At 42.2% G+C, this 18,045-nt stretch overlaps 1 protein-coding gene across 15 annotated transcripts in view; it reads right to left on the reverse strand.

Moving 5' to 3' along the window:
• The window catches only part of CARD19 (caspase recruitment domain family member 19), a 107,915-nt gene that overhangs the window by 78,746 nt on the left and 11,124 nt on the right, over nt 1–18,045 (reverse strand). For 7 of the 15 annotated variants that reach the window (XM_072876478.1, XM_072876479.1, XM_072876483.1 and 4 more), the window contains 5 exons: nt 16,339–16,481; nt 14,416–14,569; nt 10,239–10,298; nt 8,303–8,374; nt 6,192–6,645 (listed from right to left, as the gene is read on the reverse strand). In XM_072876478.1, the coding sequence (XP_072732579.1) occupies nt 6,533–6,645; nt 8,303–8,374; nt 10,239–10,298; nt 14,416–14,569; nt 16,339–16,481 (542 nt within the window). In that variant the 3' untranslated portion in view covers nt 6,192–6,532. Of the gene's footprint in view, nt 1–1,670; nt 5,455–6,191; nt 6,646–8,302; nt 8,375–10,238; nt 10,299–14,415; nt 14,570–16,338; nt 16,482–18,045 lie in introns of those variants that run through there. The other 8 variants (XR_012044677.1, XR_012044678.1, XR_012044675.1 and 5 more) reach the window with 7 other exon arrangements.

The following is an 18,045-nucleotide window of genomic DNA, read 5'->3' on the forward strand; positions in this document are numbered from 1 at the left end:
TCCCTCCCCCAAACCATACAGTTTTGTAGCTTAATTGAGCTGTTTTTTCACTCACATCAAAACCTTGGCGACGTCCATGGAGCAAAGCTCTGCGCCAGTCCCTTCTCCTGCCACCAGGCACAAGACCTCTGCTGCAGTGGCAGAGGGTCTGGGCACCACATGCCTGCTCGGCACAGATGCAAGCATGTCCTCCTGGTAATAAAGCTGCTCCTCTCCCTCTTCCCCCAAAGAGCCACACGCCAGCCAGTAGGAAAGGGGGAAGAGACTCTCGTTCCAGCTCATTAGGCAGAGACACTCCAAGGGAGGGCAAAGGATCAAGAGGATCTCTCTTGCTGATCAACAATTATCTCAACAAGAGATCATCCTCCATTGACACTGACAACCAAGCTCCTTGTTGGGGTTTAATGCCAGCCGGCAACTCAGCCCCACCCAGCCGCTCGCTCACTCCCCCCCATGGGATGGGGGAGAGAATCGGAAGAGTAAAAGTGAGAAAACTCATGGGCTGAGATAAAGATAGTTCAATAGTTAGAGCAAAAGCTGCGCACGCAAGCAAAGCAAACCAAGGAATTCATTCACCACTTCCCATGGGCAGGCAGGTGTTCAGCCATCTCCAGGACAGCAGGGCTCCATCACGCGTAACGGTGACTTGGGAAGACGAACGCCATCGCTCTGAATGTCCCCCCCTTCCTCCTTCTTCCCCCAGCTCTATATGCTGAGCATGATGCCATACGGTGTGGGATATCCCCTTCGTCAGTTGGGGTCAGCTGTCCCAGCCGTGTCCCCTCCCAGCTTCTTGTGCCCCCCAGCCCACTCGCTGGTGGGGTGGGGTGAGAGGCAGAAAAGGCCTTGACTGTGTGTAAGCCCTGCTCAGCAGGAACGAAACCATCCCGCTGTTACCAGCACTGTTTCCAGCACAAATCCAAAACACAGCCCCATACCAGCTACTACGAAGAAAATTAACTCTACCCCAGCCAAAACCAGCACACTCCTGTTTAACAGTGTTTCATATGCTATGGGAAGGCGTCGAGGCCCTGGGGTTCCTCTTGGCCCCCACAGAAAGTGTTGCAGCAGGGGAAGCAATCCAGGCTGTGGGTCAGCAACTCCCCCTGAAGCTTCTCCTGCTACAGCAACACACTGCTTTGGCAGGATCCTTAACACTGCCCATAGTAGAACCTGGGCCAGCAGATCCCCCTTCAAAGTTTACCCGAAAGAACAGGCCAGTAACAAATTGGTCTCCATGTTTTTCTTACCCAAAGTCCCTTTTTGGGTGGTCAAAGTAACCCTTAAAATCAACCTTGTGTCAAATTCACTCTATACCAAGAAGTAGGCCTCCATGCAAGTCTTGATGGGCAATGATGCAGAAGACTACCAAAATGACACAGTCAAAGCTTAACGAAAAGACACCCAGTCTTTGCACCGATGTGTCCTATTTAACTTCAAATCCCTGAACAAGTTAAGCAGAAAAACTGCAAAGAATTTTTGAAAGCAGATGAAAACGTTAAAAATATTGCCACAAATACCTAAACCAAAAATTTAACCATCACAGAGCAGAGATGAGGAGGGAGTCAGTCGGCAGACAGCAGCCACAGGAGGACAACATGTTGCGGGGCACTTCCGGAAGGAAGTGCAAAGCATTAACTACAAGAAAAACAGCAGCATTTTTTCCTCAGTACAGATTTTATTTCAATTTAATTGCCAGCTTCACCCCATTAAAAAAAAAACCCAAAACAAATTCCATTAATTTCTACAGAATGCAAGCAGACATACATTAGGAGAAATGATTACAAAACACAGGACCTGTGAAGTACAGCAAACTGCATTTCTTAGTGTAATAGCAACGCTGATTACACAGCTACTGCATGGCGTCTCTCTGGAACAACGCTTGTGCATACAGAACAGCAGTGAAAAGCATCCACAACTGCAAATTCTGACCAAATACATTTTCAATTTATTACAGTATGAGGGGAAAAAAATCTCCCATGAAAGAAACAAAAAGAGTAACTTTGCCTTGGCAGCTTTGAAAACTCCAGCCAGCAGCTATGAAGTAGCCCAGTACATCCCAGAATGAATCATCACTTTATTCCAGCTCTGGCCTGCAGGCACATCATACTTCACTGAAGTACTTTAAATAGCAGCCTGTCTTTAAATGGAATTGTGCAAATTCATCGTATGATCTGTCACTTTCCTTCCCAGCGCTCTCTGCATGCAGACACCCCGTCACTCTGCCTGAACTATGTCCATGGCTCGGGCCAGCTGCCCGCGTGCTCTGCTTAGGGGGCTGTCACACCGGCTGACTCTTGTCCTTGAATCCAGATAGCCCCGACATTACCACCACGACAATCAGAGGCAGTTCAGCTTTACTTTAAATCAAAAAGCCCATTCATAAGAAAAAAAACAGGGAAGGAAGACGATTTTTGGCTAGGTAACAGGAGTCCTCCAGGCTGAAGAGCATGGAGCTCACCCCCCCATCCCTCCCCTTGGATTCATGCACAAGTCGCACAGCAGCGAAGGGGGACAGTCCCCGGTGGGAGCTGCAGCGAGTCCGTGTGCGAGGCACTCGCTGCAGAGCACAGTCTAAGCTGGCAGGGCAGCCAACTGCTTGATAACCTGCACACTCCCACCCGCCAGCGACCACAGCTTCTCCTTGCTCACCTCGTTCAGCCCTCCAGGAGAGCGTCACTCACACAGCAGCCGTTTGGCTCCTCAGCCCATAACGCTGCTAAAGGCACAACGCTGCTTATGCTGTAGGGAAAAGCAAACATTTTACTTCTTCAAAGAGAGTTGCACAAAGTGAGAGAGGGTATGTTGAAAACATGGCTGCTTTTTATTAGCTCCTGTACATTTGCTGTCTGCAGCACAAGAACCATGGCATTCACAAGAACAGTCCCTATCCTCCGCACATGTAACCACCTACTGAATTTTACACTGCTAGGACAACTTCCCTGCACATAAAGTGAAGCACATTCCTAAATACCAGTACAGTTTCAGCAGCAAACACCAAGTTATTCTTGACCTGACAGGGAAGCTGGAGCTTCCTGTCTGCCTGTCTGCAGCTAGACAGGCTCATCCCAGACCCTACTTGATTTGTTTCCAAGTAACACCGCTTGCCTAGAAGGACCCAACTCCCACGCAGGTACATACCGGCTTCCTCCAGGAACTGAAGATGGAATTATCACTTCATCTGCTGTCTGCATGTGCTGCATAGATGCACTTGCAGAGAAGTGTGTTAAACCTTGGGATTTGCTCCTGAAAGAAAAATCTTCCAAAAAAAAGAATGTCTCCCAACCTATGCACATGCCAATTTTATAGCTAGCTTCACTTTTACTTTTTAAATTAAAAACTAGCACTAATAAAGGAAAAGATTATTTTCCATTCTTTGCTGTCAGGTCCTTTAACTAACACCACTGGGATGAACCAAGACTCATTTTCCTCTCTCCTCCCAGCCCTAACCCTGGGGATAGCTCATCCTGGACTTCTTTTTTCCCCTGAGCGGCATCCTCATCTCAAGCAACCTCAGAAAGGGAAGAAAGGCCATAGCCTTCAGTAAACCTTCCTATTCCATGTGGTTTTCAAGGCTCAAGAAAGCCACTTGGTTTAAGGAACTGGGAGGACCGTGTCCTGCTGCACAGCCAGCGTGCTCTGGGGCAGTTTTATCGACCCGAGGGGGCTCCTGGCACTGCAAGGCATCCTTGAACCAGTAAGTACAGCAGAATCTCACCTTCAGATTAAATAAGGCACCAGTAACTTCTGTAGGTTTCAGTAACAGCTCACAACAATTTGCAACCTGTTATTCAAAGGGTAACATGGTGGATAATCTAAAGAGAAAGAATCTGCCTAGCAGCAATAAGGCCTCTGTTTCTGCTTTGAAATGAGATGTGACTGTTGTGATTACTTTGAATAATGTTTTTTTGTGTAAAATGGAATACTGCTCCTCTAATGAGGTTTCAAAGTTGGCTTCAAGGCAAAGATTTAAAACCCCTTTAGATTTCAGAGGTATTTTTTCTAGTCCCTTAAAAAGAGGCTGCTATAGGAGGTAAGCGGTAGTGGGGAAAGGAACATCTCATTTCAAATGTTATAAATTAGAGCTGGTTTGCTGGAGTAAAAAACCCAACCCGTTGTCACCTTAAACACAAGGCAAGGCAGAGAGAAAACAACAGAATATAATTAAAGCACTTCCCAAGATGGAAGGCAGCACAACAGCAGATCGTTGTGTAACAAGGGCAGCAGAGCCTTGCGGTTAGCCAGTTCTGCAGGAAACATGCTCAGCTCCATCACCATTTTCTCCCTAATAAGAGTCCCCATGGAGATTAGATCGAAGAGACGCAAGAGCTGGTGGGGTGGAGGCAGGGGAAGAGAAGTCTAAATAAACTGCTCTGCTGGGTGTTATTTTGTTCGCATGGCATTTGTCTCATTCCACATTTTACACTGCAGCAATCAGGCTATTAAGCGTTTATAATATCCCTTGGCCCACTGCTGATCTTGGGGTACGTCTCTCTACACAGAAAACTCTTCTGCTGAGTGCTGCACAGTTACACCAGGGGAGCTGTTAGGGAAACGCTGGCTCTGCAGTCAACGGAGCAGCTGCAGCAGTGTAAAAATTGCCAAGCCAGCTTTAACGTGTCTGGTGGAGGCACCATTAGCAGTGTAAACCCAGCAACTGGGTTTACAGAGTCTGCCTTCCCAGAGTCAGAATAAATACTGAACCAAGCAGCTTGTGCTGACTTACAGCGTGGTTGTAGTGTTATCGCTGTAGCCCATTTGATTTCACCTGGGTGTTTCAAGATGAGCTGCCCTCACACCAGCGATGACCATGAAGACACGCTGTCTGCTCCTGAGATTTGACCTAACGAAGACTGTGGCTACCACTACGTGGGGTTGGCTCGTGTACCACCCACACTCCAATGCCACAGGTAAAAACATTTTATCAGAAGAGTAAGATCAGGGTCCTCTGAGCCCTTTTTCGTCTCTCAAGACATTTCCTGCAAATACTCTTTGGGTCTTTCGTTTGAAAATTTGGCCCTGTACTCAATCCCTCCTCTGGACTGTATGCTTGTTACTGTATCAGGTGAGTGTTGTCCTGGAAGGCAATACAGTTATTACAAGACTATTTACTTTGGAGAAGATGACATTTTTATAGCATGAATAAAGTTTAAAGCTGGAAGACCATTTTCAGTCTGTTTTGAGAAAACCACTCCAAATGACTTAAAATTTTGCACGGGGTCCTCCAATGCATGGTAACTTGTGATACAGATGCAACTTTTATTCAGGTGACATTTGATTTGATCTGGAAATCTCTTCATTCAGCCAGTGAATGAAGAGCCACAAAGCATCGTGCTCACCAAGTACAGGGATATGGTCTCCCCAAGCTCCTTATGCTCTTGAGCAGGTAACTGAAGAACTATCCACTGAAAATGTCATTTCTCACAGCCAGTTTAGAATTACTGCACCTCCCATCTGGAAGAGAAAAGCCATTTGTACTGAGCTAGGCAGGAGCAAGGTTAGGTTCATAAAGCTAAGAAATCCCAAGCTCCTGCACTTGCAGCCCTGACTCCCTGCATCTCCCTCAAGAATTTTAGTCTTACAATGGTTTCTGCAAGTTTTTCATGTTTCAACTCACAAAAGAAAAACATAACATCATCAAATGACAGTATGAACAACCTCAGGCTCTTCAAGTAAGTATACATATTTTTGGCCATTAAAAAAGCCCCATGTCATGGCACTTAAGTCCCTGCAAAATGTCTGGATTACTTCAGTTTCTTAGATATACAGACTGCAAAACACTTCACTGGAAAAGGAAAAACTAAATAAATCTGAAAAATCTCTTGGTAGTTCCAAGTGCTTCAGATGAGACATTCCAGTCCCCGGGACCCTCCGCGGGCAGGGAACCAGTCTGCACCAGCTCCAGCACATTCAAACCACGGGCAACAGCTGAGTGTGAACGTGAACAAGGCAGGCTGGGATGAGGCACAAACAGGAGAATTAGAAAACATGGCAAGTACTAGGCATCCACAAAGGTAACTGGCACTGATAAACTGCATAGGTGCCACTGCCCACCTGAGCTCAGGCAGCAAGTATAAAGGATCTAGACAAAACAGACAATCCTGAGATGGAGATCCATTTCTTAGTAAGGCTTTGAGTGCATGTGGTTTTTTAAGTGCTTTTCTTAAATTATCACAAAAGACAGGCTAGCATTCTTTAAACAGTTGTGATCCTTCATTCCAGTATAAAACACATATGCAAACATGGCTTAAGACCCATGATCACTTAGGATATAATTTTAAAGTTTGTATTAAAAATATTTTTTCTCCAAATGATAAATATTTTAAAATAAGCATTTACAAAAATAAACGGTCCGTTCCCATAAGGAAGGACATATATAGCTGAAATTCTGAATACATCTTGAGGCAACACAATTACTGATGAAGCTAGTTAATAAAATCTTTGGTATGAGAGTGTAGTACATTAATATTCATACACCGTTGTCTTCCCTTGGCAGGTATACTGTACAGACAAGCGAAGAGGCAGCTTTTCCTTAATTTCTTGATATGTCTTCCAAATACAACATACAAATATTTCTAACGTGTCTTCCTATGATAATAGGAGAAAAGCCCAAGATTCTCCTGGCTCTTCCTATGACTTTCGTATCTAAAACAGAATGAAGATGGGAAGAAAGAGAGAAAGTGAATACAGTTAAGTTTCATTCTAGCTAGTAAGCAGCATCTACAAAAATAAAAATCAATAAAAAAATTACTCTAGAGGAAAGCCCATTTCCTTCAATATTGTATACATCAACTGCCAAGACAGGATAACGATGAATCTGTGAGGATTCATTGCTGCAAGTTCAGACACATGAAGAGGAGATTACTGAGTTAGGTAAGGGGGCAGCTTTACACCTGAGCACGGTACCGGATGGTGCAAGCCTGGAACACCACATCCAGGTCTGGTGGCCCTGTTACCGGAAAGAGCCTCAAAAACTGGAAAAAAGAGCCTTGGAACAAAAGACTTGGAGAGATTAGTTGGTAATTTTAGCAAAAATAAAGACGGAGAGCTGACTTGAGGCACAAGGACCTCCATGGGGAGAAAATATGAAATGTCAGCTGGCACAGAAACAAGGGGCTAAGGGGCTCTGCCATCTGGTAGAGAAAGGCTTAACAATGATAAGCTGGAGCTGAAACCAGTTCAAGCTGAGAATAAGATACATACTTCTACCACTATGGGCAATTAACTGGAATCAAGGGAAGTGATGGATTCTCTGGTTTTTTTGTATCAGTCCCTGCATGCTTTTCTGAAAACGCTTCTATTAAACGCTGGTGACTGAACCTGATGAAGGGAAGTGATGGCAGCTAAGGAAACACACGGGTTAGCCTCGGAGGTCTAATGGTTCCCTTTTAGCCTTAAACCCTGACTCCATGGACAGTCCAGCTGAGGGACTCTGATCTGGGAATGAAAGGTAACACAGCCCAGACTCCCACATCACCTGAAATGTCCATAAACTGGTGCTACTGTAGCCTACAGCTCTGGGAAAAAAATAGTAAAGAACAATGTCCAACTGTAACTGCTGTGACCAGGGTATGAGGAGCAAAACCAAAATGGAGTTTGGATTCTGCTCCCCATCTACCGCGTGAAGACTGGCACTTCCCACAGCACCATGCGAAGACTCAAGAGAAAGTGACACCTCTGAGTCAGCTACTCTCTCCCCCGGATATCTCTCCCACTAGCACTGACTCAGTGCTTCGCCAAAGTTGATCCATGCGGATGCATCGATGCCCTTTCTGCTAAGAGCTGCTGCTCTCACAGCAACGTTGGGTGAGCGGAAGGTAGGACTGTGAAGAGGAGCGGGAGCTCTACTCTGCTGGCTGCTGTGAAGCAGGTGACTTTCAGCCGACAGGGAGAGCTAACACCCAGAGCCAGCAACAGGGGCAACGGTTGTAGCTGCTCAGGCTCAGCAAATCAAGCGAGCGACCACTGGCCCTAGCGCTGGTCATGCTTCAACCAGCTCCCAAGGGATGTGGAAGCCAGAAGGTTTGGGCGTGTCTCATGACTGCTGGGAATCATGACCCATTGCTATAGCAACAGGAGCTCATATGACTGCTGTCTTTATTTGTGGCATCCTCTGTAGGCAAACTATCCATTATTTATATCTCAGCATGTCTGAAGTGCAATTTGTATCCTAACCTCATTAAAGAATGATGACACCTTGACCCGCTCTATTAAGTAAGCCATGTTAGATCAAGAGGCGTGCTGCTCTCCCGTCCCATGCTAAAGTAAGGCAACCAAGAGAAAAAACACTGGAGTAGATTACCTGAGTTACAGCAATACCAAAATAACGCAAATCCTGCAGCAACACTAAAACAAGCGAGGAAAAACACTGGACCTAAAGAAAACAGAAAAGGAAACACATTAAGAGACAACAGAGCAGTGGAAGTTTAGCTCAGTTCATAAATTATCAATTGCTATTAATATGCATAATTAAGTGTATTCAAATGAAGCTAACACATTCACAATTATGTATGTTCTGTAGCTAATGTACTATGAAGCACATTTACTATACTGTCATTAATTTTTACTACAGTTACTTGGACACCATTCACTGTTCGCCTCTGTTCATCTAGCTATATCGTATGAAATTTAAGTGAAAGCTTCCTTAGATGTTTTCTCACTCTAAAACTTTGTGCAAAAACCCCTTTAAACACTACAACAAAATACTAACCAGACTACTGGGACCTCACCACACAGTGTAGCATTTTACTCTACAAATAGCCCCCACTGCACTGCCTGTGGGTAAGAGTACATCATATGAGACTGCAGTCCCTTAGAAGCAGATTTTTAGGGTTTTGTCTTTTTCCCCACAGATATTCCACAAATTCCACTTCCATGACAAGATCAAATATTCTTGTTCCTGTTTACAATTCTGCTGGAAGCTGAAATGCAGAGCCCCACGCACACGTAAAACAAATCTCCCACTGGAAACATTTCCTTCATGTGGCTGCCTGGAATTACATGCAGTTTAACGCTGATGTTCAGTACTGATGTTCAGTAAAACCCTTCTAATTCATACTTAGCCACAGACAAAACCTCATAAAGATTTATATCTGCTTCTTTATTATCTAATATTCTATTTGTATTTACTACTTCACTATGAATACAGCTACAATTAAACTGCATCTGTCAATTTAAGGATGAATGTACTGCAGACGTAACAAATTAGCGGAGCTGACCACGTGGATGAGGACACTGGAGAAACAGCAAAGGAGCAAGGACTTGGTTGCTCCTTCAGATGTAATCTCCCAACGAGGGTGGCTAGCAGCTGGACAATCTCCAGTCGGAGGCCAGCTCTTTCATTAGCATGAGTAAGAAAAGAAATTATTTCATTTTCTTATTTCCAAGCACTTTCTCGGTTCTTCCTATACTGTTATGCTGCAGTCAGCAATAGCGATGTGAATAATCTGAATAGCAATTTGGTTCTATGTTCAAAGTAACAACAACACAGGCAAAAATATACATTGAGTTAAACTGTGTTTCTGCCCCTCGTTTCAGTTTTCTCTCAGAGGAAAACAGGCAAAAAGGCATGGTTCATAGAAGGTGCTTTTATTCTTTCATAATTGTATCCAAATTCCTAAATAAAATATCAATTAAACTTAAATTATAAAATAGTTCATTATAAATTTTGAAAATTCTTCAGCTTTCTTTCAGATCTTCAATTCCTTTTCAAAATATCTTCCACTGAATAAAACATTTGTCTCTGTAATTTGGGCATTGAAGAGAGGAAGGGGAAAAAAAATTAACATGTTTTCCTAAGGAAAACATATTTCAGTTCACCCTTGCTCATCTCCCTTTCTGTCTTTGTTTTCAAACTATTTGTACGTAAATTGAAAGCTTAAAAAAACTGAAAAAATTTGAAAGTTGTATAAAAAAATTACTGATGGCCTTATACAAAATGACAGCAGCAGCTGAATAGACCTTACTATTCAAGCATTGGAGAAATTCATGGGAAATGAAGAGTTTAGCTATACCATTGTAAATAACGATTAAACTCTACAGTCTCTTGAATTTCCTGGCACTGGTTCCCTCAACAGCAGCTCAGTACATTTTCCTCCATTAATTCCACTTAACTTGTGACAGTAAAGACATCATAAAACAAACTATTTGTTACATGAAATGCAAATTACATGACAAAATAAATTGCATCATAATCTGAAAAGCCATTCCATCCGGTGACACTGTAAGCATTTATTTACCCCTGTCATTTAGCATATATTTCTCCTTGTCAGTGTCTACCTCTGTGGAATCTGTGGTTTCTAGAAATAAAAGCAACACATGAAAAGTTAGTACTCAGCTCAAGCAAACAAACGAACATAATCAGCACATGCAAAATTGTGCAAAACAACACATTTCAGAAAAATATCCAATTTTGACATAAAATATTAACTCCTCCAAGGGTAAATCATCGCTATAGTTAAATTTGGATATATGTTGATCAAAAGACATAGGCATGTAGTCATTTGAATGCAACTATAAATAGCTGCAGCAACACCTCTGATCTGGTTAGGCACTAACCACGTAAGTAACATTACACTTGTTTCCCAAGTGAGGAAAGCAGGAGTGAGGAAAGCAGGAGCTAATCCTTCCATAATGCTAGAAATTTTCATTGTAATAAATACAAACTATTTGTTATTATATGTGCTAATCTGAAAACACCCCTATAATTTAATGCATCACCATTCTTTCTGTTCTTGAGTAAATCTCCGGGCATTAATGTATCTGGCAGATGAAGCACTTGGAACAAATTGCTTGGCCAGATTATTTATCTAAATTCTGGTCTCAGCTAAAGACATGTACAGCTTCTTTGAAAGTCTGTAGGTACTACATGCTAACATTTGGTGCAAATAATTTTTGCCTCTATCTTTCTGCAAATTCTAGTAGAAAAAGAGGTTGACCTTAAGACAAGGTGTTCAGTAGTCAGCAGCAATAAAGCAGTTCCTGCTTTGGGCAGAAAGACCTGCAGCTCTTTTAGAGGTGCCTTTGCCATATAGATGTGGAGATAAGATTGTCTGCAGAACCTGCGTGCAACACCAAAGAACACCACTGTCACCATAAATGGCAGAGGAATGACTTTCCTTTAATGCACCATGAATCTGCAAAACAACTTGTTTAGCCAAACCTCTTTGTGGTCAAGAGGGTTAAAAAAAAAAAAAAAGAAAAAGAAAAAGAAAAAAAGAAAGAAATGTGAGAGCTCCAAATTTGGCTGTCAATAGGGAAGAATTTGAGACTGTGTAGTTTCAACTGATTTCCTTCTTCTATGTGAAAGTCTGGAGCTAGGTGAGGTGCCTTGGAAAACCGCCCTGTACACCAAGTCAGCAAAGAGGACCTCCTGTCAGCCAACACTAGATGGTGAACATCTGTCTCCCATGCTAAGTAAGTCCCTCTCGGTGGGGTGACAGGGCATGGATTCAAGCAGAACAGAAACATCTGAAGCACTTTGCTGCAAAGCTTGAGAGCCACTGAAGCAGAAAGGATTGCTGCAAAGCCTCCATGGCGCACTCTATATCAATGGCAATCTTAGATAGCCTGCCTGTTTTGAGGGATGTCCTCCCTAGGTACTCTAGCTAAGAAATCCTCACACTTCACAGGAGAGCACAGCCAAATCTCTGCACTTTTGTCAGGCTATCACTGTGTGGGGCTGATCTGATCCTTTATCTATGTCTATATGATCTATCCTTTATCTTAGTCTACGGCAGCATTGAGAGAAATAAAAACATTTTCTGAGTCACTTAGAAGATCCTGTTTGGCTTCAACAGCTCTGAAGTTGCCCATGCCATGTGCCTTACCCACCCTCTAGTGGGAATTCTGAGACATTACTGAACATTTCACTGCAATATTATACTTGAGGCAAAGAAATTTTGTTCTAGCACAAATTCTAAAGTTGTTTTAAAAAGGAAAAAGAAATCTTTGAAAAGATTTCCTCTGTAGAAAACATTTTTCATATGTACAGCTGCATGTAATCTATTACAGAACTCTGTCCTGGCCATAGTTCATCAGTGTCCTCACCAATAATTTCTCCAGTTGTTTATAATGCTGCTTGTTTCAGTTCAATCTGCATTTAGAACAAAGTCCCATATTAGGGATTCCCTTTTTTCATCACATTTACAAATTCTGGTGTCAATTCTGTAAATGCTCTGTTCTAAATTTGACAAATTTAACAACTACTGCTGTGAATAACATAAAAATTGTCCATGTTAGAGGTTGGAAGGATAATGCCTTTAATATTCAAAATGTTCACGTTCACTTAAATGAGAAATAACACCTCATATTGAAAAGGGAGCTTTTCCTGAAGAATAAAATTGTTTGCAGTTTTAGCTTAAAATGCTGCACAGGTGTTTATTGACCATTCAGTCCAGAATGCAGACATCTGGTTTAGTTACAGAACTCATCAGAAGCAGCAAACGTATTAACACTATTATCTCATTATTTCCTTCTCAGGTCAATATAAGGAAACTGCAGAATCTCACCATGTAGTAGTATTTTATCTCAGTTATTTAAATTATTCTCATTGTTCTGAGGATGGTAACATAAGAGAGTGTACCAAGATACAGAGAATTTAATGACTTATGATGGTTACCGGAGTTCCTTTGCATAATGCAACAGGAGCAAAACAGTTTTGGGGCACCACAAACAGCTCTATTTTCTTCTGTGAAGCACTTCTAGCACAAGTACTTGTTATGCACAGTCTGAACATGAGAAGCCCTAACCCTGCCTACTCATGTGGCTACCCAAGTAAAAGGTCTCAGAAGTAACCACATAAATCAGATACAAGGACGAGCACGTTTATGCTCTAGCTAAAAGTGAAAACATCACGCAGACACCCTACGCAAGTCTCCTTTCAGCTGGTTTGTCCAGGCGTGACAACAGTGCGAGGCAGTGTGAGAGTTCACCTTCGCAATATCTGCACAACTTCCAATGTGAGTTTTATGGGTACGGATGAACTTGGTCACAGCTATGCTATTTCAAGTACCCAACTGAATTCAGACCGTCTATATGGGATGTAGTCTACTTGGCTACTGTGTACACCTATGTTAAGATACATTTTCAGAAATGGCTTGTAGAAGGTGTTATTGAACATTAACAGAGCTTAAACTCTTAAACCACCAACACACTCTTGAAATTTTATTCTTAGTGACTACACTAAGACTTCTTAAGTTGCTCTTAATTAATAAAGGCTGTCTGCTGCTTTCTAGTCAGCCTGGCAGAAAAACCTGTTGCTCTTGAGCTCTACCCAAGTAAAAATGATAGATCTATTTGATTTAAGGGCCTGTTCCCTCAAAGAGCATGACTTCTGCAAGGTGAGTATCAGATCAAAAGCACTGCCTTAAAGCTGCTGCAAGGCTGAATCAATAGGGATTCATGCCGAGGCAGGGATGGGCCCAGATTTTCCCAGTTCAAGAGGGTTCGGATATGGATGTGGAGACCTGGGGTAACTTTGCATCCTCCCTGTGCAGGCAGGAAAATGGTGCAGTCTTCCACTGGTATGTATTTGTGCCGGGTAGATACGAACCTTTTCCTTCAAAACGAAAGGCAAAATGAAGCGCGACAATGCAGTATCTTCAAATGTGATTACAATTTTACATGCTGTTTTCACTCCAGAAATAAAAGAAAGTCTAATTGGTTTTTTTAAACCTATGGACTTTTGGTGTAACGGTTTGAATCTCACTGGTGTTTGACCCACAGGTCTAAAATTTCCCCTGGCACCTAACTGTGGAGTTTCTTACAACTAGAAATCAATTGACCAGTGAAGCATTAGTGCTCTTAGATACTTTATAAGGATTTCTTAAACTGCAGTCCCTTTGAAGCTTCATTAACTTAAATGTGGGAGCTTTCCCTCGAGCTCCTCAAGTCATTTCAGTATGCAGGATGCCTGAACGTATTTCCCATCCATTTGGAACATTGTTCTTTTTTCCAGTTTGTTAGGTGGAGGGGGGGGCGGGGGGAAAGAAACACCAACATATTATCCCAGGTTGGCAAGTCAGGCTTGATACTTTTCCTTAAAGAAATGAGCTCCTTTGCAGTATAGAATCAAATCTGTTTGAGCCTCAGTCCTTGAAAAGAGAAACTGTACTTCATAAAAGTTACATCGCTGTTTTACATATTGCACTTAAACTGTTTTAAGGACATATTTCATATTTCAAAACAATCAAAGAGTTTTAGACTGCCGACACTAGTCAACAAATAACAAGAACTATGCAGTCAAATCCCCTTACAGCTTTTGGAAAATTCCAGTCAGAAGGAATTAATGTATACCCTCAAAGTTATTAAATAACCTAAACAGGTTATTTAAATAACATAAACCTCATCTGAATGAGGTTTTGTAATACACTGATGAGGAAATCCACAACTCAATCAACTTACAAATCAACTTACTCAAGATTTTCTTGCTTGGCAGGTCATTATACAGCTGTTCGGCATTGATCTGTAGAGCCCTGTAAAACTCCTGACAGTGCCTGTCTCCTTTCTTTTGAAGGTGTTTGATCAGATCTGAAAGTCTGGTATGGAGTGATGCCTTTGGATTCCTGAACTGTGAGAGAAAAGCACTCATCAGAAGAGAGATTACAACAGCTGGAGATCAATTTTATATCACTTTACAGTATGCCAGGGAGTGAAGATATGGAGCTTGTTTTATATCTGCTAAAAGAATGGGCCAAAAAAATGAGGGGAACCTAAAAAGGACATGCATTGCACAGCAGTCTTCAAGACACCGAGCTCCATCTGGTCAGTACTGTTTGACGGAGAACATATTGCCTCTGCCTTCCCTCATTCTTTCTTCTGTCCTGATAAAGTGACAGCCACTCTGCGTTTGATGTTTTCTCTGCATTCAAACTAACATGGTACTTGCTATTCTACAATTTGATTTTGACAGCTATTGATAGAAAATATCAACAAATCTTACAATAAAGTTTTGTGTTTTCAAGTTTTCCTTTAGTTGCCTAGTAATGATCACCTGAAAAGGTAATTTATACTGCTTATATTAGTCCCAATATTGGAGTGTTCATCATCCCAGGATTACATGTTTCACTGTTTCCAGCACAATTAACTGCTGTACACCCAGTGCAACATGTACAAATTCTCATTACTAAGGCAACATAGCAAGCAGTTGCAGAATAAAGTACCTTTTTTCCGTAGTCCAAAATGTGAGGAATAGTAGGAGACCTTACAAAGAGAATGAAAACGCGTACCTAGCCTTACGCACATCAAACTGATTTCAGCTTATCTGGAAAACACCCGAAGCCATTCTCAGCAAAGCATTATACTGCAGACCAGTACAGCAGATAACATTTGTAGTACACTTCGGATCAATTCCTGCTCTAGGGGGACAGGAATGCAACATACCTTATACAACACTCCTTATTCTTACAAAATTCCCAGTGCATGTCACACTGTTTATCATAACTGGCTAGACTGGCTCAGCTGATGATCTAGCACTGCTCTACACCACCAAAACACTATTTGTCCCCATGGAGTTTGATTATGACAGAATTAGACCTATTTTTCCTAAAATATAGGATTGTTGTAATAAACAAAATACTGATATGCCAAAACCCCGAGCCTTGTGCAGACAATGAAGTCAGCAGAGGGCAAGTACCAACTGTTATAAGTAGGATCTGGGAAGCTTTTAACTGACTTTAACTTTCACTCCACACAAGTTTAAAAGATCTTTCTCCCTAAAAACAGCTACCCATTTTTGAAAGCTTCATGCCAGGGAGGGCAGGCTTCCTCCATATGTAGTAGCACCACTGGAAGATGTTACTAACTCCATCCACTTCCCACAGCTCCCACACTTATAGGTGGGACTAATGCCCCCCTTCTCTACCAATACTCAGAGTTATTAATCACCTTAATCAGCAACTAAACCTGATTAAGCTACTATAGATGGTTTCACAGACACAGCTGGATGCAGCGCAGATCATCTGACATGACACTCCACACTGACTCATGTGAGGAGGCAGGCATGCAGGGCATTTGACCACACAATGGGTGCAATCCTGCCCACAGAGGGGTTATAAGATAGTGTGCTTCTGCACGCACGGGGTCAGACGTCATGGCAGGGACCGTGGCATTAAGCTGCTGCTGAAGAGAGTGCCCTCTCTCATAACCGCTTGGCATGGGAACGTGCCAGCCCTGTGACTTCTCCTCTGATATGAGATCCCAGATACAACTGGTCAGCAAGTAAGAGGTGAAGATTGGCTGCATGTGGCACCAAGAGTCAAGTCGGGAAGAGGGCAGCTGAGCTACTGACCTGCAAAAACAATGCAACATTCAGAGATACAGTAAAATTCATAAAATTACCTTTTCTGCTTCTGCATTGGTAAGAATTTGGGGGTAGACTCTGTTAAGCTGAAGAATAATTTTATCAACCACTTGCTCATTCAGTCGGCTATTGCTTGTAAGAAAATACATGTCGTGTTGCAGCCGATGACAATACGACTGATCTAGAGATAAAATAATACAAAGAACAAACCGCAGCAGTTAATTAGGAAGCCATTTTAAAATTCTGTAAATTTCATTTTCCTAACAGTGGTTAAATAGCTAAAATAAAATTACCACTATCATGTAATTTTAGAAAGCTGAACTATTTATTATGGAAACACAACATAGTCACGTGCTTTCAAAGACCCATCCAGTTAAAATTACACGCATCTGAACTCCTGGCTGGTCACTCGTGCTGCCTCTCTCTTTCCAAAGGGAGAAGGTTCTAAATTATTTAGATGTCAAGCACTGATGGATATTTAATCAAATACAGTCCTAAAGTTGTTAAATCACTGAAGATAAATTTTCCATAATTTATGAAGTCAGACTATGGAGTTTAAAACTAAGGTGTTTTATAAATTTTTTTATGTAAATATGTATTTCATAGAGAGGTTCTCTCTGATGTAGAACAGTAGAAGGACATAAATTCGTCTTCAAATTATGTACATTACTGATATTGATCTGCAGCACAGGACTGGTCTTTGCCTGCTGCTTAGCACCTGAGGACTGCAGCACAGTGTGGGATGGGATAAGACAGGATGAAGAGAAGCTCGCACAGCCAGGCGAAGCAGGGGGCTGACTGAGCTCGAGTGATTTGGCCCTAACATCACCCAACCCTCCAAGAGTTTATTGCTGCCTTTTGTCTAATGGGAGACTTCAGCAACTTGCCCAGCGGAAACTGCCCAGACTGAAACAGAGCTGGAATATCAGGAACAGCATCTTTGCCAAAGAGCCATGAAGTATTTAGGGAAGGACTTCTACCTTCACTTCACGCAGGAGTGGGGAGAAAGGGCATTCAAAAAGCAGTACATTTTTACCATGCAAGTACACTCAAATACCCAAACAAATAAAACACGTATTTTTCTATTAACCCAAACCTCTGCAAGTACAAAAATCCAGACTTGCTGTTGTTTTAGGCACCATTTCCAAGTTGACAGCAATGGATTTTGCAGGAGCATAGCTTTCCCTATAGCTGCTTGTCTATAGTCCCTAGATTAAGATACAGACATAGACTGGTTTCACGGGTTACTGTGCCCTTACCAGATTTAGAAAGAGAATGTCCACGACCATGTCTGAAATAAGTGTTAAAATGTCAGTACAGCACTTTATAACCAAGCAGCACAGAAAACAAAAACAAAACACTGCCACCCCCACCACATTCCCCATTTAAAGCAAATGCATAGCTTTTATGCTACTCTGGCTACCAGAAAATATATAACCATCAGCCCTTTGTGCCCTGCAATTTAGAGAAGATAAACAAAAGAATGAAGGAAAAGAGCCAGCAAACTTTGGCACAGTGCACTACACCTACGCACAGCCCTTGCCCTTTCTATACCACGTCCTTTTTCTGTATCTGTATAGCACTAACAGCATTTACAGGAAAGGGTTCAGGAAAACCTCCCAGTGTGACCATCACACACTAATAACTTCTCCAGCACCAGTGTCACACCTATGCAAACAAGAACACACAGCTACTGATACTGCATAGAGAGCTGCAATTCTACAGGCACAACAGGATTTCAGTTA

The sequence above is a fragment of the Ciconia boyciana genome, chromosome 11, assembly GCF_034638445.1.
Source record: "Ciconia boyciana chromosome 11, ASM3463844v1, whole genome shotgun sequence".
In the NCBI taxonomy this organism is placed as follows: Eukaryota; Metazoa; Chordata; class Aves; order Ciconiiformes; family Ciconiidae; genus Ciconia; species Ciconia boyciana.